Source organism: Mercenaria mercenaria, chromosome 8 (genome assembly GCF_021730395.1).
Source record: "Mercenaria mercenaria strain notata chromosome 8, MADL_Memer_1, whole genome shotgun sequence".
Taxonomy (NCBI): Eukaryota; Metazoa; Mollusca; class Bivalvia; order Venerida; family Veneridae; genus Mercenaria; species Mercenaria mercenaria.
The window spans coordinates 6,094,799-6,122,472 of record NC_069368.1 but is presented as its reverse complement, the minus strand read 5'-3'; the positions used below and the strand labels follow the sequence as shown (position 1 = coordinate 6,122,472).

Genomic DNA, 27,674 nt, shown 5'->3' with positions numbered 1-27,674 from the left:
TATTAAGTAATACGTCCGCACGTAATATATATTTCGTGTCCACGTAATAAGTTATATATTCACAGATGTGTTTTAAAGCAATACATGCGTAGATGTTTTTCAAACTATAAGCTTCTTTAAATAATTCTATGTGTGCACGTAGTAAGTAATACGTGCGCAGTAGTACGTGCGCACGTACTAATATGTGTACTGATTTCTTTGGTACTACAATACGTGCACACGCAGATTTTCTCTAAAATTTTTCGTACAAACAAAAGAAACGTTCTTCCCCCTTAGTGACAATAGACATCACATCAAATTCATATCAGTACATCTAAATGCACTCCCAAATTGGCTTTTTTCCTTTATCTTACTGTTTTTCCTGAGAAAAATCAAGTTTTTGGGGTCAAAAGTTTCCACTCTTACAACTGGGGAGAGGGCAGCCCCCCACCCCACCCTGTCCGTCTCCCCTGCTCCTACGCCTATGGCATGTATTAATCAACATTTAATATGTCACCTACAAATCAGATTATCCGCTATTTCCTTTATCCACCAAGACTGTTCTCCCTTTGCCGATATCCACAACTGACTCGCCCCAGTGGTTGCCAATGTAAATAGTACAACCTATTACACTAGTGGGTAGTTAGAGCTAGAGTAAGACATATCGCGCTTTTCTATTAACCTACATATATCAGTATACAATAAGTAAGATAAAAACCTGTATCAATATTAATGAGAGAAAAACGGTGATATATACAGTACTTGTGAATTTTTCTTACGTACTGACCTTGTTGTTAAGTACTGTTAGTATATTGAAAGGTGTGTTCGTGATATTAAAATGTGATATTAAACTTAAATATTTCTGTGTACATAAGGGCGTGGTAGGGGATTGGACCATGGATGAGCCAGAGACCGGCGAGATGTTAGGGATCCTTGACGGTTCAGCCGACGAAGTCTCGCCGGCAGCTAGCAGGATCATTAGAGTGTTCTTAAGTTCAACGTTTTCAGGTAATTTTTATTTTAACCTCTAGTTTCCGGGTTACTGTTTGTCATATTGTAAAGTTTAAATACCGAGGACTTCATTCCTTGATTACGCGAGTCATTAAAATTGCATGTATATTATATATATATCTTTAATTTAAACGAAATGAAATTAATGCTTGTGAATTCAGTCGCTTTTTATCTTAACATCTCTGTTAAGTGCCCAATAAATACCGCCCATTGTTTGCTTCAAAACGCTGTTTTGTTTGAAACAGAAGCTATGTTTATAAACTACCACTTCGACATTCAATAAAAAGAAAATGTCTATATCATTACCATGTGCATGTATAATATCGTTTGAAGTAAAGTCGAGAAATTTATGATTTCTGTATGGTGTACGATTTGCAGTGGTGGAGTTAAGTGGGGGACTAGTTTTAGGAGGGAATGGGTTGAATATCAAATAACGGGATCAGTAGTGGATTGAAGGATGTGCACACCCGGCGCCCTCTGCCCCTAAAATCTGCCAGACATACGTTTTTTTCTGTGTAATTAAGGGCTAAAGATATGAACAATTTTCTGCTCGCTTCGCTCGCAAATCAAGCATTGGTACAGATAACTCGCCAATAGCGGGTCACTATCAACACTTTTAGCATGTGGTGAAGAATGTTTAGACTTTCATGATATCTAAACTTACTAACACTTAAAACTGTTGCTCACATTCATTTAAATGTTTGCCGCTTATATGAATCTATCTTTTATGTCTGAAGTTATGATGAAATATTTAAACCTGTCCGATTCACCAATAGGGGGTCACTTTTGCCAATAGAGGGTCACCTAGTTTATCATATTTTCTATCCATTTAAAACAGTCTTTTTTCTGACAAACATGACTGCGGTATTGGAAATAAACATTTCAAGGCAGAATATAATGAGAATCAATATGTTTACATTTCAAACTGGAGATACTAGGTAAAAGGAATATAGTGCTAGTTTTCACAGTTGTATTCTAAGCATAATTAGCACCAACTATATCTAAAACAAAAAAGTATTGATGCACAGAACCTTATTCATTTATCTAAATTTGCCAGTTCAAACCATTATTACATCAAATCAACCATTGATTTGTATTTTTAAGCAGAATAAACAATCTTTTGATTATCCCTGATATGGGTGACCCTTTATTGACTAAATGGCCGCCTCTGCTTGATGGCACTTTTTTCATCAAAGTCAATCTAAAATTCATAATCATATGATTCCTATGAAAGTGTGTGTTTCACTCTTGAAAATGGTACCAAATTTGTGTGGTTTTATCTAAGAAACTGTGAGGTATGATCAAAAATATTCTACTTCGAAGAATTCAAGAGTGCTAAAATCCAACTGGTTGCAAGAGTTATCTATTCATGGAACTCAAACTCATTAGATTAGATCCATCATCTTTTGTGTAATAATTGGTAAGTGATAAGTTTATATTACTGGATACTTAAACATTGTATACTCTAATATGTATTAGAGAGATTCACATTTTATTTTCAAGTGACCCGCTATTGGCAGTGATTCTCTATTGGCGAGTTGACTGTATGATTAAAACCATGGGGTGCGATATTCCTATTAATATTGGATATTTTCTGAACGTTTCGCTAGCATATGTTCCTTATTTACAAAAGATAAAACCTGTTAACATCATACATGTTCTTCTCGTTTCACTCGCACATATATCTAATACCACAGCGGACGAAACTGAAAGAATACAAATTATTCTTGCTCGCTGCGCTCGCAATTCATACTACAGTTATAACCAGGTAATATTCTAAGGTCGCAAACAAAAACTTTCACGTAACATGATCATTACTCGGTGGTTGCAATCAATGAAATTTTCAACTCGCTTCGTTTGCATGTCTTCATTTAGTATTATTACTACAACACGGGTGAACAGAACAAAACAGTCACTCTCCGTCTTCTTATACATCACATAAAAATAAACTTTAAGGGTACTAATAGTTTGCACCCGACCCAAGATCCTGGATCCGTCCCTGGCGATTTGTTTCAATTGCCCTACACTTTAAGTTCAGTGTATATAGGCCAAGTAAATTTTATGCCTTTATTACGTCGCTTCACTTCAAATTACATATTATGGCAACATATGAAATGCCATTCGCGAGTAATTTATAAAAAAACCCGCATTTTTTATATTTTTTATGCATTTCAACAGATTACTGGCATACACGTTTTTACAGATCTTCACACAAACAGCAGATCTTTTCATTTTCCTGTAATTAAACGTGTTAAGAAAGTCCAATCCCAGTTTTAAAGGTCATAACGCAGGACGGGGCTATTCATTTATTGAAAAGACAGCTATAGTTAAGGTCAGGCTTCCGTCATGACAGTGACTTAACACTGGATTTGTCATTAAGCCCCCTTAAGCCACCAATTTTTTACAGTCGAATACCCACAGACTATAGCATCAGGACTGGAGTGACAATAAAGCAATAACAAGCGTGTGTATGCGTTCCCTCAGGCTTATTAGCCTAAAAGATGGACGCGCTGATAAATAATGAAAATGGAAATATGTAATTTTGCTTAAAGTGAATATCTGTGTACAGTTGAACCTGCCTTAACAGCCACTCGTATTAAACAGCCACTTGTATTAAGCAGTCAGTCAGCTAACTTCACAAATTGACTAATGTTCAAATATCAACTTGTCTTATGCAGCCACCTGCTTTAGGCAGCCAGAATGGTTGCTCCCTTGACTGGCTGCTTCATACAGGTTTGACTGTATTTGTTAAACGAGATAAAGCTGTATCTAGCCAGCATTGGTAACATGGCGGACCGATGTTAACGACATATATCCGATATTTGACCACTCACGGTTATTTAATTATTAGTTAAAGAAACAATTTAGCATTCCAACGGAAAGTTAGTGACTCAATGCATTTTTGCGCATAATCATTCACACAGTAAAATGACGTGGTTCATGTTTTTTATTCTGTGCAGACTTCGGACTTTTCTCGGATCTGTCGTATTTGTCGATGTTCCACCAATCAAATATTGACATTACATGCTCACTGGGAAGTTTGATCAAACATTTTAAGTTTAATCATATTTCAATGCATACAAAAACAAACCATTTACGATACAGTAAAAAGCAAAATTGGTTGGGCTCAAGTTCTTGCAACATAAGGGATCGACCTTGCCACAAAAATTAAATCATAAAAATAATTATCCAAAAGAAACGGTATTATTCTGAGAGATTGTTTTAATATGCATGCATATATTTTAAAATAATAAAACCATTTTAAGTTAGAAACATGGTAATTTATTCAGTTACGTTTCCCAAAAAAAAACCCAATATGTAAAGAAGCTATCGACATGGCATAAGGATGGAGCCAAAGGGTATTGCCCTCCACACCACTCATGGACACGGTTGCTGCGAAGATGTGCGAAATGTTGCCAGGCAACCAAGGTAATGAGACAATCTGGCTGCTACACGCACATGTCTACTTGAGATTGAACAAAAAGTCAATTTTGAAGTTAGCTGATCGGCCACTTAAGGCAAGTGGATGTGCTTAATAGAGGTGGCTGCTAAGACAGGTTCAGCGCATAGTTATTGATACATTAAAATGAAATCAGGTATTATGGAAACGTTATAATTAGTTTTAATAAACTTTCGAACACCCGTAAATATTTTGTTCAAAATCTTTAGCAGTAGGTCTATACAATTTTTATGTTAAAAGTTCTGCGGTCATATACCATTTATCTTAAAACTTATATATTTATAACTGCTTATTTTAACAAATATGTAAAAAAATCATTACATAATTACTTCAAAAACGTCTGACAAAGTTTTCATATTAAGTGCTCTAACAAGTCATGAACAGTTTTCCTATGAAAATCATTCAGCGCAACAAATTGTGGTTTTTATTTATGTTCAACATGCACATATATTTCATATATTTGTTCAAACAGATGTTTAAATGTAATTAATGTTACTTTTCTACTTGAAGGCTTGTATAGCCACTTCAAGAAAGTTTATCCTGCGGTAGTTTGGGTTCCTAACAACTCGATAAATGAATGATTGTGCACCACTATGTAGGCTATAGAAAATGATAAATTTCTATAACTTTTCATGAAAAGCAGATTTTTCTTTTAAAGAAAATCTACCTCCTTTGAACTATATAGGTAAATTATCATACAGTGATTTGTTTCATGTATGCCGACTGGATTAGCAGTGACCTTAGATCGAATCCTGCCTTATCTAGCTAAGCAAATAGAATAGGTAATGAACTCCAAAAACTAATTACAAATTCCTGCCTCACGTAGTTGCCGATATTTTAAATACGTTTAAATGTATCAACTTGATTGTACTGGCTTAAGATACTCATTCCTGTTCAGGAGCGTATCTGGGGTTTTATGATAAAATTATATTCTTTTTAGTTTTATCACGCTAGTTATACATATAACTTCTAATATGCCCACACAGACGTACGCATATTTCCAACGCGCCACTAATGTGTTTTGTAAAACCTCTGTACAGCGAACACCACTAAAAAGTCCGTACTTAGGTTTTAGCTCTAGAAAGTTGAATTGACTCCAGTCGTAGACTGCAATATTACCATTTGTCAGTTTAAAACTCGAGTCCAGAATCAGCCAATCAGATAATGCAGTTCGTAGACTGGGTCAGTTTTGTAACCTCAGACCATTGCTAGTTGAAACAGAATACAATATTTCTGCCTTTTAATGGAGGCAGTTTTGCCCTATAGAGATGTTTTTGGTAATAAAGTTTATACATCAAGTGTATTCTATCTCACTCTTCATTTCCCGGTTGTAAACTGATCAACATGCATATCAAAATAAGGAAACTATTAATTATTGTAATTCCCCAAACTCATCATTGAGTAATTAATACACCGAATGCACTCTACATTAGGTGAACAAACTTTCAATCTGAGCTGTTGGACACACTGTATTTTTTGACAGAGTAAATACTTTATGAAAATCGAATGAAAATTGAGGACTTTGTTTTGTTCAAGAAACATATTTGCATTCAAACAAACACACTTAAAATTAACCCAAATAAGAAACCCCAGATAGTAGCTTAAGTTCACATTATGAATAAGGCACGTACAGCAATGTGACAAGTGGTTTCAGCAAGAAACTGCCAGGAAATTCAGGGGAAATTCCCTTCTTGTCATAATATTTATTACTACAGTTCATATAATAATTCTCTTTTTTCATTTTTGCAGATATGGCAGAAGAAAGAAATATGCTGTTACAAGACGTGTACCCAAAGATCTCTGACTATGCCAAGAGAAAATATGGCGTCAGTTTTCAGGTAATATTTTACATTTTGTTCGCAAAACAATTAAAAACCTCAAATAGTACTTAAAGTGGTTTAGAATAGGGACGCGGAAGTATCAGGACATTGTTGATAAATGAATTGCTGGTACGCCGAAGTGGATATAGTATCAAGGTACTTTAAGAGTATTTGCTGATTTGAATAAATCTAGATAATTACGTGTGACATTCGTACATTATCACGTAATTTAGTGAAGATGAGGAATGCGGTTACGCAGCAAGATTCTGGTTTCAGAACAGTTCTTATAATTGCCGACTAGCATACCTGTTTATTCCCTGACTAAGCTATATATTCTGTACAAAATACGGTAAATCGATTAAAAAAGAATTGTTCTCCAGTAACAAATGCATTTAATCCTTACCCTGCTGAATTTCTATAATGAACTTGTCCATATTTCAATTTGGACAGCACCATTAAGTGTTATAAGGGGTGCTTACCAAAAAGATACTGGCTGAATGGCGAACAGTGCCGGCTGATCTTGGTCTGGACTGGTCGCAAAGGCAGAAAGTAGGCTGAAGGTTAAATGTTATATATATGTAGGATCTAGTCTCAACAATTCAAAACAAGAAAAAGAAATTGTTGCCTTGATACGTATGTTAATGGTTATTTTTTACAGAAGTTATATAAAAAAACAACAACAATAAATCGATCACAAAATTAGCGCGTTTATATTTGCAACAAATGGCCGTAAACTAGTCTATTTAAATATGTATCTGAATTACTCATCGTATTGTGAGGACAAATACAATCTTTGGACTTTTGCTGAAGTATTTAATACAGAACGTGAATATATGGGGCCCAGGATAATTAGAAATTATTACCGGATCACTTTTATAAATCGCCAGTCCATTAAAGTTTGTGATATTGACCGGTCGATAGTTCCACACATGTTTGTTGAACTAAAGGCTAAAGTTGAGGATTTTTTTTTAAATTATATCTGATGTCATGTAATAGAACACTTTATTACTGGGCTGCAGGTCAAAAGTCAAAAGTGTCAGCCATCAATCCTTCTCGGGAAAATATTTTTGACAATTGACCGGCAACCCGTTCAATAAGAACACAGTTTTCAAAACCTCCAGTATATAATAATGCAACGTTTATTTGTTTTACAGATGGTTGACATGCGATGGGGTGTTACAAACGAAGCCCAGAACGATCACATGACGTCAGCATGCTGTCTGAAAGAAATACAAAACTGTCAGAATGTCTCTGTAGGGCCGAACTTTGTGGTTTGTATAATTAAAATGTTTAGAAAACAATACGTGCACATAAAACTCGAGTTTGCAGGGGCCTCTGTGGCCAAGTGGTTTAAAGTTGCTGTCTTCGAATCACTTAACCCTCATCTGTGGGCCCAGTCTTTGCTTGGGGGTTAGAAATCTTTCATGTGAGGAAGCTACCCAGCTGGCTTACAGTAGATCGGTGGTTCTACCCACGCACGCTCTAGTCCATACCCATACATTTTTTAAGTGCAAGTTTTAGTTTGTTTAACTGGACAAAGGGTCAGTGTTACGTTCAATTGACCAGCGGGTATCCTTCTAAATTATATGTTAAAAAAAACTGATCTATTAACACACTGCTTCAAGTGTGTGTCTATCAAATTTCACCATTTTTTAGTCTCAGATGTTGAAGAAAGTCTCTAAGAATCAATAACAGGAGTTTGCGGAAATTTGATTATCTGTTGATTTGAGCTGTACGTGATCTAAGTAAAAGTGACAATATCAGCTAGATGGCCAACATCCTAGACCCGATTAATCGCAGTTAAATCACATGTGTTACTGGATTTATTTGGTGTTTAAAGCAAAATACGTTCTAAGCAATTTTTAGAAACGTAAGAACTGAACAGCCCATTGTAAATGTTTGAAACTTTAGCATCATTTTATTACTAGATGAAATTTGTTTTAAGCAATTTTTAGAAAGGTAAGAAGTGAAATACAATTTAGCGCTGCCCATTTCAAATGTTTTGAAACTTAAGCGATATTCCATTTGCAAAATTTTGTTACTAGATGACATTTTTCCTTTTCGAAACACCAGAAAGAACGTCTCATTTTTTTCAAGGACAAGTCTTCTATACAAAATATTTAATCAGCTTTTACAACTTTAAGATACGGCTTAAATGAAATATTACATTTAGGAACTGTTCTCCTGGTAAAATATGAGAGTACAGTCAAACTTGTTGCCAAGGACCACCTGTAAACAGAGACCTTGCACCTGGCTATAAAGACCACTAATTTTATTTCCTATTTATTTATATATTGTACTGCTGCAGTCTTTTTAATGATAAAAATCTTATTTTTAGCTCGACTATTCATAGAATAGTAGAGCTATTGGATTCGTCCGTGCGTCGGCGTCTGCGTCTGCGTTGGCGTCGGCGTCCCGATTTGATTAAGTTTTTGTATGTAAGCTGGTATCTTAAGTAACCACTTGTGGGAATGGATTGAAACTTCACACACTTATTCACTGTGATAAACTGACTAACATTGCACAGGTTCCATACCTCTATTTTGCTTTTTTTACAAAATTATGCCCCTTTTTCGACTTAGAAATTTTTGGTTAAGGTTTTGTATGTAAGCTGGTAATCTCAGTACTCACTAATGAGAATGAATTTAAACTTCACACACTTGTTCACTGTCATGATCTGACATGCGCTAAGCAGATCCCATAACTCTACTTTGTTTTTTTGTTTTTTCAAAATTATGCCCCTACCTTTTTTTTGTTCAAAATTATGCCCCTATTTCCACTTATCAGTTTTTGGTTAACTTTTTATATGTAAGCTGGTATCTCAGTTTCCACTAATGAGAATGGATTGAAACTTCACACACTTGTTCACTGTCATGATCTAACATGCACTGTGCAGGTCCCATAAATCTACTTTGCATTTTTTTTTAATTATGCCCATTTTACGACTTAGCAGTTTTTGGTTAAGTTTTTGTATGTAAGCTGGTATCTCAGTATCCACTAATGGGAAAGGATTGAATCTTCACACACTTGTTCACTGTCATGATATGACATGCAGTGCAAAGGGTCAATAACTCTATTTTGCATTTTACAAAATTATGCGCCTTTTTCAGCTTAGCAGTTTTGGGATATAAATTCTTATATGTAAGCTGGTATCTCAGTACCCACTAATGGGAATGGATTGAAACTTCTCCGACAGCTCTTATTGTTCAAAATGTCAATTGAACAAATATTTCAAAAGTTGTCCAGACTCAGACAGACATGTATACATGTGCTCATGAATACAGAATGACTGCAAAATAAAGACAACTTTTTGGTTCTGTCAGGCATGGTCCTTATATACGAGTTTGAATGTATAGTTAAACATGTCCGTGAAGGCCGCTTGTGCGAAATGAAAACAAGTGGCCTTTGTTTACAGGTGGTCTCCCAGTACAGGAAAGTTTACTCTATTTTGGGTCAAAAGTGAAGAGAAAATAGTATCATTTATAAGCAGGTTTTATAGAAGTGGCCTTTATCTGGAGTTGGTGTTGTAGTACAGGTTTGACTGTATAGTAGAATGAGGTCCATTTTATGTTGAGTTTCATGAAAGTTCATTTGGCGACGTAAAAGTCGATAAAATCTATTACAGAAACTATAGCTAGCAGCGGGTTAATGTTTCCTCAGGAGATCTGCAACTGCAGCAATTTAGAGTAAAATGTGAATTATTTACACACAATTAATGTCTTTTATGTTAAAAAAAAATTAACTATTTTGCGTTATTTTCCCAAAGATTTCGTTTCGTTTTTTTTAAAGTAAGACGATAAAGTTACAATTAATGATTAAACACGAAAAAAGAAAATAAACGTATGGTTTTCCTCATTTCAGTAACAATTTGTCTTACGGCTGCATTTGCACTGAATTTTTCCCTGTATTTTTATAATCAAATAAAGTACTAAAAAAGAGAAAATTTATCGCCCTTAGAATGAATCTTGATTCGCAACAAGTGTTCCGTAAATGTTATAACACATGTTTTCGTTACGCATAAATCGCATATTTTTCACGCCATATTTACCGACCTTCTGTCCATATTCCTGACAATTTGCAAACTCGCGTGAAACTGCAGTAACTGTTGTCTTAATTCCGAATTTGATGTAAAATATCATAAAAGCTTTTGTTGATGGCCAATTTTGATAACAATACAGTCGAATACCGTTACCTCGATATTCAAGGGAATGAAAAAATTGCATCGACGTATCCGAAGTTCGACGTAACGATATCGACTATCAGGGACTACTTTGTACTTGTGTCTTTATTGTCATTATATCTTATGCTTTTTTCCAGAGGGCTTGAAAGTGGAAAGAAATAATATAAAACGTAAATATGACTTTAATTTTATTGACAAATAAATCATGTTAATCAAATACATACATACAACTTTTTAATTTTTGAAAATATACATTTAAACATTAGCATTTTTATTCCTTCCCTAATCAAGTCTGAATGCAGCGGTAATGTTTCTAGTTGAGTAGTCATTTTGACTGTGCTTCGATAACGAAAATTTGCCAGTTAAATACGCATATTGTTACTCAATCCTAAATGGTTGATTTTTACTCAGTCAAACAGAAAATATTTCATCCAAATTAGTTTTTATTTTCGAAAATAGCTTTCCTGCTTGCACGGTGTTTTATAAGACTAATTATTGGGAATTAAATGCAAAACTTCCTGATATTTAAATTGGATTAAAGATTAAATAACAAACAAAACAAACACACAAACTAACTTGAATATGATTAATACATCGCCGGACAACAATAGGTTGATTTTCACACCTTACAAATGACATGGATATTTTTTGACAAGCTGTGATATCGACGAAACCAGGGGTAAAAACAGTAAAGGTAAGTTGACGGGACTGAAAAATCTCATCGAATTAAACAAAATATCGAGCTAATCATATCGAGGTAATGATAAATAATTACATTAAGATGAATAGGGAAAAATCGGGACCGAATCAAACACATCGTGCTAACCGGAGTATCGAGCTAATCGATGTCGAGGTAACGATATTCAACTGTATTTCTATTTTCCTGTCTGAAATGATACTTCTTTAAAACTGAAGTCTGGTCGTATTATACATATCAGAATATGAGTTTTTTGTTTCTAAACTATCTTAATTAGTACCAAATCAAGAAAAAAAAGATGCCCGAGTAGGAAATCGAACCCTGGCCGCCTCGGCAATAAAAACTTCCCGCAGTCTTGACCAATACACCATGGAAAAATCTTTAAAACGTTAAATACAGATATTCATAATTCATGCAGTTTACATCAACGCTTTTCAGTAGAGTAAAAACAACTAATTCTCAAAGTGTGTGAAGTTGGCGGGAAGTTCGACATTCAACATTTGACATTGGTATAGAGAATGACATTGAACGTTTAAAGCGTGAAGTTGGCGAGAAGTTAAACGTTCGACATTGGACATTCGAAACAAAGGCGACATTGAACATTCAAGCCCAAAACGAAATTGGACATTCAAAACAGGAACGACATCGGACATTCGAAACAACATTGGAAAAAATAAGGACATGGGACATTAGAATCCAGGACGACATTGGACATTCGATTCCAGAACGACATTGGATATTCGAAACTAGAACGACATTGGACATTCAAACTCAGAACAACATTGGACATTCGAAGCCAGAACGACATTGGACATTCAAATCCAGAACGACTTCGAACATTCGAATCCAGAACGACATTAGACATTCGAATCCAAAACGATGTCCAGTTTCGTTCTTGTTTCGAATGTCCAATGTCGTTTCTGTTACGAATGTCCAATGTCGTTTGTGGTTTGAATGTCCAATGTCGTTCTGGGTTTAAATGTTCAATGTCGTTTTTGTTTCGAATGTCCAATGTCGTTCTGAGTTTGAATGTCCAATGAGTTCTGGATTCCAATTTCCAGTGTCGTTTTTGTTTCGAATGTCCATTTTCGTTCTTGTTTCGAATGTCCAATGTCATTCCTATTTCGAATGTTCAATGTCGTTCGCGGTTTGAATGTCCAATGTCATTCTGGGTTTGAATGTTCAATGTCGTTTTTGTTTCGAAAGTTCAATGTCGAATGTTTTATTTCTCGCCAACTTCACTCTTTAAATGTCCAATGTCGTTCTCTATTCAAATGTCCAATGTAGAATTTCTCGCCAACTTCACATACTTTAATTCTTAGGTGTTTCCATAACATATAGTCTGTCAGTAATTAAATTTAAAAGCTTTCTTAAGTAATATAGCATTAATTTTCTGTTCATTTTTTTCTGTTGTTGTACGATCTGGAGGCCAGTGCTTTTTAACTGTCCTTCCATGTTTTTTTCATCATAGTTTTTGTACATATTCATATTGGAATCACAGATTTTGGCGCTAAATACGCGAAGCGCCATGTTTTCTTAAAAAAAAGCAACAGGAGCTAACCACCTGTAAAATCCCAATGTTTATAATGTTAAGTCTGCTTTCAAAACGTTTTTTTCTACATTTCCAGATGCTTATCGGACAAAAGTATGGCTACCGCCCTATTCCTGCATCCATTGACGCAGATGAGTTTGAAATCATTCGCAAGAACCTTGAGGACGATGAAGACGATCTAAGTGTTCTAGACATTTGGTATCTTAGAGATGAAAACATCGTGCCGCCGCAATACGTTCTTCAGCCCATCGACAGTATACTGAAAAACTACGATAGCTCGGTATAAAATTGCATCCTTGTCAATACTTAAGTTGGAAATCCTCTGCAGATCGCAAAATTCATTTCTTAGTCAGGATCTGTATTCTAATGGTTCTTTGAGCTTGGAGTAATTGGCCCATAATTACCGGGAGTTTCTGTTCAGTTGCGTTTTCTCCTTATGTTTTTTTCTGTACTTATAGAAGCCATTTTTCGTATGAATCCGTAAATAACAGTCGATAATTTCTTTACGATTTCGATGTTGCATGTACGTTAATTCGGCATTTTTCGGTTGTTACAAAAGGCGTTCTTCATATGAACTGTATTTATGGCCGAAGAAAGGCAAAACAGCAGACGTACGGAAACTTCCGATCATTACGGGTCCACTACCTTGTTTTTGTGTTTTGTCCTTCATGTACTTAAAAGCAGTAAATAGTCCAAGAATCATTGACTACTGTATGACTCTTACAAGTACGAGTTGATGTTTTTAGATATTAAAAGAAATCAGTTTGCTTCCGCTTTTAAACTTGTCTTTTCATCAGTTGAGAAAATTTATTTTGAAAAGGCTAAGGCTTTTCTTGATTCGTTTAGAGCGAATGTGTACATTTTCATAGGCCTACCTGTAGTTTCATTTGTTTGAGTTTGGATAACTTTGATATATTTGTTAATGTGAAATTTTGGACAAAAATAAACTTCTTTTCATTAAATAGACATACAGAGCGTCTCTAACACAGCTGTCTGATTATGCTGTCAGGGGAGGTAAACACTGTGAAAACATTGAATTGTTGAGTTTCTGTTTATTTAGATGGTACATTCAATCAAAGATTTACTATTTTCCCAGGATGATGATCTTAAGAGAGCTTCCCGTGATGAGTGGCAAGATACATTCGAGGAGCTTAGAGATATTCTAATGGCTGGTGCTGAAAAAGCGTTTGATAATGGCGAAATAGGTGGACAAACAAAGGAGAAATATTTTAATTCAGGTAATTAAGATACTGGCCTTTGAACATTTGAAGTCTGTTTTATCGTCAAATTGACCACGTCGGACGTTATTTTTCTCAGAATATTAGTAGATGTAAATGTCTATTACTTTCCTGATTTCATTTGTTTTTAGCTCCACTATTCGAACAAAAGGGGAGCTATCCACTCGCCACGGCGTCGACGTGAGCGTGAGCGTCATACAAATGTTAAAGTTTGCGTACCACCCCAAATATTTTCAAAGTCCATTGAGATATTGCTTTCATATTTTGCATACTTGTTTACCATCATGACCCAAGTCTGTAAAAAGGAGGAGGCAACTCTATCAAGCATTTTGACTGAATTATGGCCCCTTTTCGACTTAGAATAAATGTTAAAGTTTGCGTACAACCCCGAATATTTTCAAAGTCCATTGAGATATTGCTTTCATATTTTGCATACTTGTTTACCATCATTACCACAGTCTGTAAAAAGGAGGAGGCAACTCTGTCAAACATTTTGGCTGAATTATGGCCCCTCTTCGACTTAGAATAAATGTTAACATGTCAAACTAGAGTTCTTTCATCAAGGGACAATACCGTGTATTTACCGTTGATAAGACAAATTTGATATGCGAGTTTCTCCCCTTATCTACCTGTAAGGTAACACTTATCACCAATCATTCTCATTCATCAGATGTTCGACATGGTACCCGAGACGAACCGGGGAACCATGGTAGTCTATAAAAGAATAGGAAGGACGAAATGGGAGTCCTTATATTTAATGCAAGAATTTTGGATAAAACAGTTTCACGATCACCTCAGATATGAACAGAATCAATAACCAACATAGCTATGATGTAAATATAGTCATATAAATTAAAATCATAAAAATCATTTTCAGCAGTGATATGTGATTGAAATTTTAATTGAAAACATTCAAATTGTGAATTAAAGATATCCAGATAAGATATTTTGATTCATCAACAGCTTTTAAAACTCGATTTATAACATTTAGTGTTACAATAACATTTTGCTTCTAGGCTTTCTTTCGGTGTGGAGATACCTGGTTATTCAAATTAAAGTTCATTTTTGAGTACAAGCTATGGAATGGACTAAGGCAGTCTGACATTGTGGAAACTTTTACTTGCAACAATTAAAAACATATGTATTTACAATATGTAACAGTACAGAAAGAAATAACAATTTAAGACACCAGTCAAATAATTAAGTACTAAAATTTTTGGTTCACTGACCACTATCTCATTTGTATTTGCTTAGTTAATTAAGTATAATATGTTGCGCAACAGAACATCTGGTTGTTTATCAGTATGGATAGCGCACACTGCATGCAGTTATGTAAATTTGCATTTCTGTGATCAAAAGTATTCACAATAATTTCCGAAAAAGTCAACGTTATATGATAGATTTTTAGGATTGAAATTTGATGATTTATTTAAAAATCTAGTTCATTTTCTTTCATTTCATTTCATCATAAAGTTTTTCTTTTTATAACTGACCCTTACAGGCACGGATACCTGCTGTGTTTACAGAAGTTTTATGGTATCCTGCTATATGCTATTTCATTTTAATCAATATTACTGTAATATTGAAATTCATTTTAAATTAAAACATATCAAGTTAAAAGATATATCATGTCAGTCCATTGTTCACATTTAGACTTAGAATAGTTTTGACAACTATTTGTTCGACTGTAAGCTTCGTAAACATGATAATTAAAATTAAGTACTCGAATCTATGTGTCAGTAGTATATTTTATATACTTTCAGTAGTGCTTAATCTATCTATCAGTCGATTATATCATATAGCAATCTTGTAATACATATAATAACAGAAAAATAATACAGCTGTATGTTCATATATCTGTGATTTATTCGGTTATGCATTGATCCGGTTCTGATAAATAACTATGGAAGCGAAAACCCTGTAAAAGCCGATAAGAATTCTGATTTTGTTTATAATTTCTATACTGAATATCAAACGTTATACTATTTTTATTTCGCACACACTTATCTGATTTATTTCACTTTTTACAAAAATGCAACCGATATATTCTGTCAGTCACAGTGTAGCGCGGATGTTAAATTTACAAAACTATAAACTGTGATTTTTGACATTTCATATGTAACAATCTGTTACATTCTAAGACCGAATATTTCAATGACACGTGGTTGCGACAATTTACATTTTTGACCGTAACAATGTCACGTGGCTGTGACATTGACCGCAATACACAGTAATATTTGACATCAGTTTTTTTACATAAAATAAACGATATGTAACACAAAATGCGATCAAGGCAATATTTTAAACCTTTATTTTTAAACAATCAGTCAAAAAAAACTTAAGCTATACAATTGTATTCCAGCTATAATAATTCTAACATCTTTGCCTCTACTACGGAATACTTCAAGCAAGACAGAGCTAGACTCTTATCTGCTAACAGATAATTCGGACATTTTGGACAGAGTGGTTAAAATGCAATATTAGCCGTTTTTAAATGCAAATGGAAGCAAGATGCTATTGAATTACTTTAAATATTTTTGTATCATCATTCTCTTTGTTTGTTATACTTTCACGTCATAACAGTGATAAAATTTGTTTCAAAGGAGAAACAGTACTAAATGTCCTTTAAAGTTAGCGAAAGACGTGATTTGCTTGCATTTTATATAGGTTACATAGGGAAATACTATGGTTGATTTCAAATGAAATTGGAAGCAAGAAGAAATAGTGTTACATAAATAAACAAGAAATATCTTTAAAACTGATGGTCGGCGAATTGTAATAAGGAAAGAAGTTTATGAATTTTTCATCTAACATTCATCTTTCATCTAACATTTTTCAAATTGCAAAACTAAACACCGCACTTTAACAATTTAAATGGTTCTCTTTTAATTTTTCGCAAAGGTTTCGTAGGGTTGCAATTTTGTTTCGTTTATCCTTAGACGAATAATTACAGCAGTAGTTTGATGAAGATTCATGAAGCGGTTCATGAGAAGAGGTCATTAAACGTGTTTATATTTTTAGCTAAATTGGTCCCTATCCCCATTTGTAACAAAATAGCAGGAGACCTTACGATACATTGTTACACATCGAGTTTGATAAAAATCCATTACATTTTAGTGGTTAATGCGATGAAAGGCATATCTACTTTTAGCTATAGTGGTCCCGGCCTAATAGGGCCCAAGTTCCTATATAAATAAATTTGGAAGAGGACCTTATAATGATGCTCCAGACCAAGTATGACAAAGACCCACCAAGCTGTTCATGAAACGCTGTATAAAGGCATTTCTAGTTTTAGCTCTAGCAGCCCCTAAAAGGGGTCAAATGCCCTAGCTGAACAAAGTTGGCAGCGGGCCTAATAAAGATGCTACCAATCAAGTTTGATTAGAATATATGGGAAAAATCAATTAAAGGATTTTTTTATTTATTATTTTTATTTATTTCTATAATAGGCCAACTGATCCCGCTTTAACAAATGCATATTTCCTATTCATGGATCTTTGGACAATGACGTCACACCTATAAAAATGCGAAGGTCAAGCAAAACATACAATTGTAATTATTTCAATATTTCTGTTTCATAAGCAAAGTTTGACCGTAGTCATATCACATAGATAAACTGTATGCAGCCTACCTTCATTTCAGTGTAATGAGATTCAGTCATTATATAGCATATATATAATGAAACAGATTTCAACTGAGTTCAATATTTGCATACCATACTTAAGAAAAATATTCATATATAATAAATCAGTTAAATAATTTATAACAAATATATCAAAGCAAACAAGTACTCATTTTAATATGCAATCTGAATAAGTCACAAAAGCAAGAAACCTTTTCATATACAGACGACAATTGTAACAAGGAAAATCTTTTAAAAAGCACTTCTCTACATAAAAGACTCTTATCACACCCTTATTCATGTGATACGCAGACCGTATTCAGCTCTTTCTTTAATTTGATATATGTTGGTATTTGAACAGGTTTTTATCATATTTATTAAACTTACTTATCATTTTGAGATATATCAATATTCTTGCTAAATATACTGAGCCAAAGTTAGCTTTAAAACTGTGAACAGCGTCGTTTAGGATAAACGCTTTGTCTACATTTCACTCAGCATAGCACAATCAACAGAGTGAAAGAAATTGACACTCTTGTCCAATCAGGCAGAGTGTTGCATAAATCTTCCATTTTGATAAATTATCTATAATGCGTTATCAAATAGTTTGATTTGCAAACTGAAGTCACGTGGCATAGGTAACGAAAACGAATTTAGACGGCGTTCGCCGAAAAATACACCAGTGGAAAGATAAGAAAATGAATTTTATGGTAGGAACAGTGATAAATTTAAATATCAAAGCAGGAAATAAGAATGGTCAAAACAAAATTTAATCCTTCTATATTTCAATGTAAATGACAGGTCTGTCTGATATCAGAAAGTCTCTGCGGCGGCTGTTCTCGCACCCCGCTGCGGATAGCTTGATAAGACGCCCAAGAAGAAAAGAGTTGGGTATGAAGTTTGCGTACCACCCCAAATATTTTCAAAGTCCATTGAGATGTTGCTTTCATATTTTGCATACTTGTTTACCATCATGACCCTAGTCTGTAAAAAGGAGGAGGCAACTCTATCACGCATTTTGACTGAATTATGGCCCCTTTTCGACTTAGAATATGCTCATTGTAATGTTAAAGTTTTACTCATTGCTTATATTATACTATCAAGCACTGAGAATAGTCGAGCGTGCTGTCCACTGACAGCTCTTCTTTGTTATTGGCCGCAGTTTCAAATTGAATCTTGATGTTTTTGCAGTGACGCAAGAAGAAATAGAACTTGGTCTGCTTCAGAGCTCGAAAGACATAAACAAGAAATGTTTATGCTTCATTCGAGATATAGAGGATTTGCACCAAAACGTCCATCACCACAGAGCAATGAAATTCATTGACTTACTTCCGGCTGAAAATGGCAGTTCCGCACAAATTGATACTGAGGCTCAGGATAGGCTAAAATTACTAAGAGACAATGATATCCCAGAGAAACTGCACCAAGACAATATAGTTCGTCTTTCAACACATTGGAGTGACAGTGCTGGTGTCAGTGTTTCGGATAACTCTGATTATTTAAACAAATTGGCCCAAGCGTTCTATGACAAGATGACTTGGCTGATTGATTCAAATTTGGAGGAGAAAAATTTGAACGAAGATGAGCAAACAAAAGAAATACGCCAGAGTCTTCTTATACGCAACAAATGGAGTAGCATCTTCTTTGGCAGAAGTGGTGTTCTGAAAGCTATCGAGAAGTACATAAAAGATGGTTCGAACAATCGTCCTCTGGCAGTGTATGGTGAAAGTGGAACTGGAAAAACTGCAGTTATTGCAAAGTGTGCGAAGGAAGCGAAGAAATGGGTCATATCAGCAAAACCACCTGTAATCATTATGAGATTTCTCGGTAAGTTTTTAGTTAGGTTATGCTAACAAATACAGTTATGATTATATGTATATACATTCGCTATAAGTTTTAAGAAAAAAAGTGTTTATTTTCGGATAAACAACATTAGTTTCGTCGGTCCTTTCCATAAGATTACCCGCATGGTCTAACGTCATTCACAGAAAAAGTTTTGTACCAAAATCAGTTCATTTAATTTTGAACAAAATTCTGTTTGCCATTGTGAGCTAGTTAGTATCTAAGTACACATTACAACTAAACAAGTCTTCTCACACTTCTTCGCCATATTTATACTTGATTAAATGACAAAGGTTCCATAACTCCAGCTATCAATGTGATAAGATTATGCCCCATTTTGTACTTAGCTATATTTTTTCTCAACAAAACTGCATTCGTGATTGTCTGTCAGAATTCATTTTCAAAATACAGCGTCTGTTTCTTTTGTCTTCTTTGAATATATTTTGTTATTCACTTCTGTGAAGTCGAAGTTGGGTGGAGGGGTTTTGGGCTGGGTGTGTGGGTGTGTGTGTGTGTGGGTGTGTAGAAATGCTGTTTATACATCTGTGTGTCAACATGTCATCATACCTGCACACAACTACGAGCATTTTTTCTTATTTATCGTGCTTCTCAATGTTAATTCTAATGATCTCGTTACCCACACCCCACATTACCTTCCACCAGACCCCGCCGCAACAAAAACATTGTTTTTCCTTTTAGTTTCATGTGTTTCTTGATACCTTTAGTATCCTGTCAACATTTGCCCCCCTCCACTTTAACCTTCGCACTCGCCTACCACATCCCCACAAAACAAACGTTCTTTATACTTTCAGTTTCTTGTGTTTCCAGATATTGTCTCTTAATATCCCGTCACCACCACCCCGTCCATATCTTCTCCCACACTACCGTCCTCCACCCCCAACAAAACATTTTTTTAGTTTTAGTGTCTTGATTTTTATGGTGTTGTCTTTTAGTATTTCGTCACACCTCCCCCTCCCCACGTTACATCTGTCCGTTTTATCCCTTAAAATTTAGTTTCTTTTGTTTCTTGTCTCTCCGAGTCACGTCAGTCCCCACTTCCCCACCCATTCATTTTTTACTTTGATATATTTTATTCATTCTTGATTGTGTTCCGCAGTATTGTTATATTCTCTCAAAACGTGAAACTCAACTTCTTACAACTCAGATTAGATTGTCTCCCTTACACAATGCAACATTTAGACCGTTAATCATGTCCGCTTAATGAAACGCTCAAAATCATATGCAATTTACATATATTTTTTGGTCATTTTAAATTTCAGGGACAAGCCCTAGAAGTTCACATATTCTACTGACACTGCAGAGTCTGTGCTCTCAAATTTGTGATGCCTATGGCATGGATAAATCTAACATTCCTTCAGAATTCAAGGAGCTAGTCACCTTTTTCTCTGACATTTTAAAGGTGAGTCCTTTTGAAAAAATAATATATACACTCTGAAAACTTCGTGATTGTTATGGTATATGCACTGGCTTACTAAACTGTATTGTAAAAGTTTTGCGTTTGGTATTGATTGAAACATCAAAACATTTTTTCCTGTCTTTTCAGGAGGTAACTTCGCACCCGAGACCTCTGCTCATCTTTCTTGACTCCGTGGACCAGTTGTCTGTTTCTTTTGATCCGTTTACATTCCAATGGCTACCAAAGTATTTGCCTAAAAATGTCAAAATCGTCATATCCTTTGTTCCATCTGTGTTTACTTTGCTCAGACGATTCAAAACACATCTGGGAGACAAAGCATCCAATGCGGAACCTCTTCCGGCATTAGGTGACGTACATAGTATGGATATTATCAATGCTCGGCTTTCCGAGTGTGGTAGGACTATAACCTCTAATCAGAGCGCCATTATCCACGATATATTCTCAAATTGCAGCCTTCCATTATTTTCAAGGGTAATGTTGGAAGAAATTCTCACTTGGAAATCGTATACCACAGTCAGCTTAAATATGGTTTCCTCTTCATTGAAGGAGGCTCTAAACAACTTCTTCCGGCGATTAGAATTGCATCATGGGAGAGTCTTGGTCAGACACGCGCTTGCCTATATTACTGCAGCTAGAGAGGGACTTTCAGAAATGGAGCTGCTTGATTTGTTGTCCCTGGACGATGAAGTGCTTAACTCAATATTTCTGTTCTGGTTGCCCCCGATACGCAGAATCCCTCCATTTCTGTGGACAAGACTTCGTCTCGAACTTGGTGTTTTTCTCGTCGAACGTGACGCAGGTAATGTTGAAGTTTTTAACTGGTATCACAGAATGTTCAAAGAGGCTGCAGCTGAACGATACTTGGTTGACGAAGAGATAAAGGTTAAAATACACAGAAATATCGCAGAATATTTTCTTGGCACTTGGAGCGGCAAAGCGAAACCATTCAGATACAGCGTTTTCCTCAAGTCAAGATTGGCTCTTACAACGGATGATGGCGCCGAGGACAGGAATGTCCCTGCGCATGCTCTAGTCCTGTGTCGCAGTAAAAAAGGAACTTTGTACAATAAACGCAAGTTAACAGAATTGCCGTTCCATCTGATAAAATGTGGGAACAAACAGGAACTTTTTGATAAATGTCTCTTCAGTTATAATTGGTTGTGGACAAAAATTACCACGTCTGGGTTGCAGTTTGTTGTTGAAGATTTTGAGTTGGCCTTAACGGTGTTCGAGGACACTGAGATACAGGCACTTGCAGACACTTTGAGAATTGCTGGAGTTACACTCGATGATTATCCAGAGAACCTAGCTTTAGAGGTAACGGGCCGTCTGATCGATATGATCAACACAATGCCAAAAATACGTGATCTTCTTCACAAATGTGACGAGCAAGGCATAGTGCACTCGTCGGTTGTTGTTCCAGTGCAGATGTACGAAGTTCCAATTAGTTCGCTTACTAGGTCAATTGAAGGCGCCACGGCCGATAATGGAGACAACCTGCTTTTGCGGAAAGATACTAGGGTTGTCTCGATTTGCCTAAATGGCAGCGTACAGTCTTGGGATACCAGCAAAGGTACCCTCGTAAATGAAGTATCTCTACCAAAGATGAAGTCCGAGTGCTACCACCAGTTTGGCTTATACCCCAGCCGGGATGAAAGATATATCGTCTGTGAGTGCCGACCAGGTAGTCAGTATATTTACACTTTGGAAACAGATAGTCTGCGAATTGTAAACGAACACAAACTGTCTTCTGCCAATATCTTTCATGATATTACAGTGAGCCGGAACTATGTGTGTATGGATAACGCCGTGTACGAGATCCATCATGGTAAAAAGGTCCGCGATCTAAACAACTACAGAAAAGTGAATGCCTATGTCCAGCTTGCGGTCACACAGTGTGAAAAGTACATCTTGATAGGCGATGGGTCTCTTGACATGTATAAAATTTATACAGGCAAACGCGTAAAGCAACTTCCGGTGACGAATTGTGTTAGCTGTATTCAACTGACGTCTGATGGAAGACTGGCCATAATTGGTTCGACAGTTGACTGCGCAATCAAAATATTTGATGTAAACGACTTATCGAAGACGTTTGGGGAAGAAGTGGTTACGTACAATCCACAGAGCTCATTTCCGGAAGAAATTATGTCGGCTGATAGTTACGCGTCACAAGAAGTCTCCGAACTGAGTTTGTCAAATAAAGAGGGAGCTTTCGTCAGTTTAGTAAAACGAAAGTATCCTATTATATGGAGTCTTAAAAACGTCAGCACAAAACCGAGGCTACTTAAAATATCAAAAGGCCCGAATCCTTTCCGATATCTTTTTCAAGTCCAGTTTTCGGCAGACGACAAGTTTATCTTGGCAGCAGAGTTATCGCCCAACATAATGATGTGGGATTCCATCAGCGGAAACTTGGTGGCTGTATTTCAGGCTCATGGAAATGATATTCATGATCTAGTCGTAGGGCGGAATAGTTCTGTGGCAATTACCGCACAGCAGAACGGTTCAGTGATCAATGTTTGGGATATCCAGAAAGTGCTTACAATGGAAAAGATGTCGTCTGTCAAGCAGCAAGAATATTCTGTGAAAAATATAGCATTCTCAAATCAAAGTAACATTATATTTCTGACTCGCGTTCAACCGCCAAAAAGCAGTAAAGCTTACCACTATATTGATTACTTTGGGGTAGAAATAATTGATCTTGCCAGCGGAAAAGCAGGGACACTGCTTCCGTTTGATAGATACGGACATGTTTTAAGTATTGCCAACTCAAAGGATGCATCTGTCGTTGTAGTCTGCACCGGAAACGCTCAGTCGAATTCGATTTCTGTCATTAACATTGAGACTGGAAAACTGCTCAAAACGATGTCAGTGCCAGGATGTAAAAGTGTGAAACTTTCAAGAAGGGGAGATTACATGTGTATTCTTATGGAGGAAAAGGCAGAACTCTATTCCGTCCCCGCCTTTGAAGTTGTTGGGAAATTTGACGATTGCACAAGTGGAATGTTTACAAAAACGAATGCTTTTGTAGGGATTGGGCCTTCACAGTTACTGATCCAGGAATCGATGGAAGACGACGAGACGCTGACTATTGACCTCGCTGGTGACGTCATTGCAATTCACTACTGTGAGGTCATTGATCTGATCCTTATTACTGTGGACGATGGATTGCAGGTCAGATTAAGCTTTAAGTAAATAAAGAATTTGAATCTTTATAAATAAGAATGACATAAATCTATCTACAATGCATTTTTTAATGTTATGCATGTTATGTATTTTCTACTTTTAACCTCAGCTATTCATAGTGTCTCATCCACCTCAGTGATTATATAAATTCGTTATTAAATTTTATTAAATTTGGAAATGTTTTCTTCAGGTTGTTGTGACAGCATTTAAAACAGAGGGATTTGGTGCTATAGGATCCCTCACGGAAGTAAGCCGTGACGGCATAAATGATATAGCTGATGATGGATCAATATGCATTGACTCGGAACTACAGGTTAGTATCAAATAAGAAGGTTAGATTATAACTCGCATGTGATCGCGTCGACATGGCCCAATAACTGGAAAGAAAAAGTTATATGTGTAATGAAAGGTTTAGTTGCAGGTTTTAAATTGTAATCACCGTTGCTTATATTTTTGCAGGTTTTTGAACTTGAGCGATGCAAACGTATAAAGAAACTTCTGCCAAATTCAAGTAAGGGTGACGTGACTTGCGTCCGGCTATCGAGCAAGGGAGAGCATGCTGTGTTTATTGATACTATACCGGCGCCGTGTGTGAAAGTATGCCGCATCAGTGATAGCCAGATAGTTGCAAAATGTTTTCTACACTGTGTTCCAGAGTTCCTTGAAGTAGTTCCATCAATGAATCTCATCGTGGTTATTGGTAAAGACAATAAAAAACTATTTGTGCTAGCTTTACGTGACCATGACCGGAAGTACAAGTATACAAACATGGAGGATCGTCTGGCACAAATTCTCGGTGTCAAATCAATGAGAGATATATCGAAATTTGAACTTCCAGAGAAAGTCAGAGAGGCGTTAAAGGAAAATACAAAATCAGAACAGATAAAACACATAACTCTGAATGAAAATGAAATGAATGTTATAGGTAGACAGGGGACAGTGGTGTATAAAAAGAAAACTGTAAAAAAGTCAAGCTCATGTAGGCTGTTGTGATAAAAATGTGACTTATTGCAAAATGCAAGCTCACTGCCAACTGGTGTATTATACAGTATATCAACAGGTTATGACAAAGGTATAGGATCAAGGAACGGTAAGGGCGTTTTTGAATGCCTCAATCATGTAGTTTTAAAAGAAAATCGAGTAACTAGATCTAACACTAAAAGAAAGTATTTGAGCAAATTTTAAATGTAAATTTTACTAAATTAAAATGATTTATGTTACTGTTCTACATTGTTTAGGAAAATTCTTGTCAGGTAATGCATTTTGTTTTCCTATCTTTGAAAACGCCCTCGCGCACCAATACTAGTTTATTTATAGCGGTTCAGTTATACTTACAATGTCGAATATTTCTAGGAAGCTAGTGTAAATTGTGCAAAATACACTTCATGTTACGTCTGTCAAATTTTACATTTGTCAACTATGTCATTTCTCCTGTCCTACATTATGCTATTTATCTCATGTCTTTCATTTAAATCTTCATTAGCATTCACCATCAAATCGAGGAACTGTTTTACGGGTAACCACTTCCGTATTGTTGACCAGTGGCAAGTAACTGTGATCTTATGCCTATTTATATTTAACACATGAACTGCATGCACACACTGATATTCAGAAAAATCAAAAATCATTGCCAGTTTGATTGGTTATTGGACACATAATGATAATTTACATTTTCCATTCGATTAGTATTCTCCGTATGCGATATTGGTATTATCCGGTTATTTTGGCCGAAAGATGCCGAAAAATTATACGTAGGCGATTTCTGCATTATCCGGTTGTTACGGAATAGTGATTTTGGCAGGATGCCGAAAAATTATACGTATGCGATTTCGGCATTACCCGGTTGTTACGGAATAGTGATTTTGGCAGGATGCCGAAAAATTATACGTATGCGATTTCGGCATTACCCGGTTGTAACGGAATAGCGATTTTGGCAGGATGCCGAAAAAATATACGTATGCGATTTCGGCATTACCCGGTTGTTACGGAATAGCGATTTTGGCAGGATGCCGAAAAATTATACGTATGCGATTTACCCTGTTGTTACGGAATAGCGATTTTGGCAGGATGCCGAAAAATTATACGTATGAGGTTTCGGCATTACCCTGTTGTTACGAAATAGCGATTTTGGCAGGATGCCGAAAAATTATACGTATGCGATTTCGGCATTACCCTGTTGTTACGGAATAGCGATTTTGGCAGGATGCCGAAAAATTATACGTATGCGATTTCGTCATTACCCTGTTGTTATGGAATAGCGATTTTGGCAGGATGCCGAAAAATTATACGTATGCTATTTCGGCATTATCCGGTTTCAGTATTTATGTCCACAAATTCCGAATTGCATTCTGAGAATACGAAATAATACGGAAATTGCCGATTGTGATTACCATCGTATTTGTACTCTGTATACAAAATCATTTGGATTTATTGTCTGGCGTTTCTTTTGTTCTTCAGAACTGCAGAAAACTGAACGTTTGCATTTATATATTTGGTCATTTACTACATAATTTAGTTTTGTATTGTAAATATGCTATAGGTTATATTACTTGTTACATTATTTTGTATAATTTTAGCTACTAAGATTAAACAACGCACAATCTTGTATATTGCATATTTGATATATATTTTCTATATAAATTCGACACAGTGTACGGGTTTTTTCAGTTGAGGACCATTTATGTTTGCGTATGTGAACCCGTATGCCACCTTAAATCTCAGTCTGTCTAATAACAAAAAACACTATTCTTTTCTTACCTCCCATAAGTTTCTAACATTTTCATTTATTAAAAGATGGGTCACATTGTCTCCCCCTAAATTTATGTGGAGGGTCAGTTAATTTTGTTGCCCGGTTTGGCTAGAAAAGGTGGTCGACAAAACATATTGATAATTGTGTTTGTTAGTGACCCTCCGGTCGACAAAACATACCACATACTAGGTTTGTTAGTGACCCTCTGGTCGACAAAACATACCACATACTAGGTTTGTTAGTGACCCTCCAGTCGATGAATCATACTACATACTAGGTTTGTTAGTGACCCTCAACGGAAATATGTGAGGCCAGTATGATAAATTTTGGACTCGCCCCAAACTTATAACATTGACCTCATATATTTCTGCGGATGGTCATTAACAAACCCAGTAACTAGTGCTTGAATAGTCGGATGTATTGTAAATTTAATTATTTATAAATGAAGCTATCTGTGATAATAGATATCAATAATAAAAATTTGAAAAGTTATAACAATTTGTTTATTTTTAGCTCATCTGACTTTTTGAAGAAAAAAATTATTGTCATCACTTGATCGGAGTCGGCGTCGGCATTGCCTGGTCAAGTTTAATGTTTAGGTCAGCTTTTCTCCTAAACTTTCAAAGCTATTGCTTTGAAACTTGCAACACTTGTTCAACATCAAAAGCTGACTCTGTACAGCAAGAAACATAACTCCATCCTGCTTTTTGCAAAAATTATGGCCCCTTTTGGACTTAGAAAATATCAGATTTCTTGGTTAAGTTTTATGTTTAGATCAACTTTTCTGCTAAACTATCAAAGCTATTGCTTTGAAACTTGCAACTCTTGTTTGCCATCCAAAGCTGACTCTGTACAGCAAGAAACATAACTCCATTCTGCTTTTTGCAAGAATTATGGCCC

At 35.7% G+C, this 27,674-nt stretch overlaps 1 protein-coding gene across 1 annotated transcript; it reads left to right on the top strand.

Moving 5' to 3' along the window:
• The first annotated feature begins 617 nt into the window (after positions 1-617).
• On the top strand, positions 618-27,272 carry LOC123523138 (NACHT and WD repeat domain-containing protein 2-like). The gene is made up of 10 exons (XM_045300799.2): positions 618-987; positions 6,200-6,288; positions 7,425-7,541; positions 12,776-12,979; positions 13,796-13,937; positions 18,751-19,386; positions 20,682-20,821; positions 20,966-24,013; positions 24,216-24,338; positions 24,485-27,272. The coding sequence occupies exons 1-10, from the start codon at positions 876-878 to the stop codon at positions 25,016-25,018; spliced, it is 5,145 nt and encodes a 1,714-aa protein (XP_045156734.2). The 5' UTR covers positions 618-875; the 3' UTR covers positions 25,019-27,272.
• Positions 27,273-27,674: the final 402 nt, after the last annotated feature.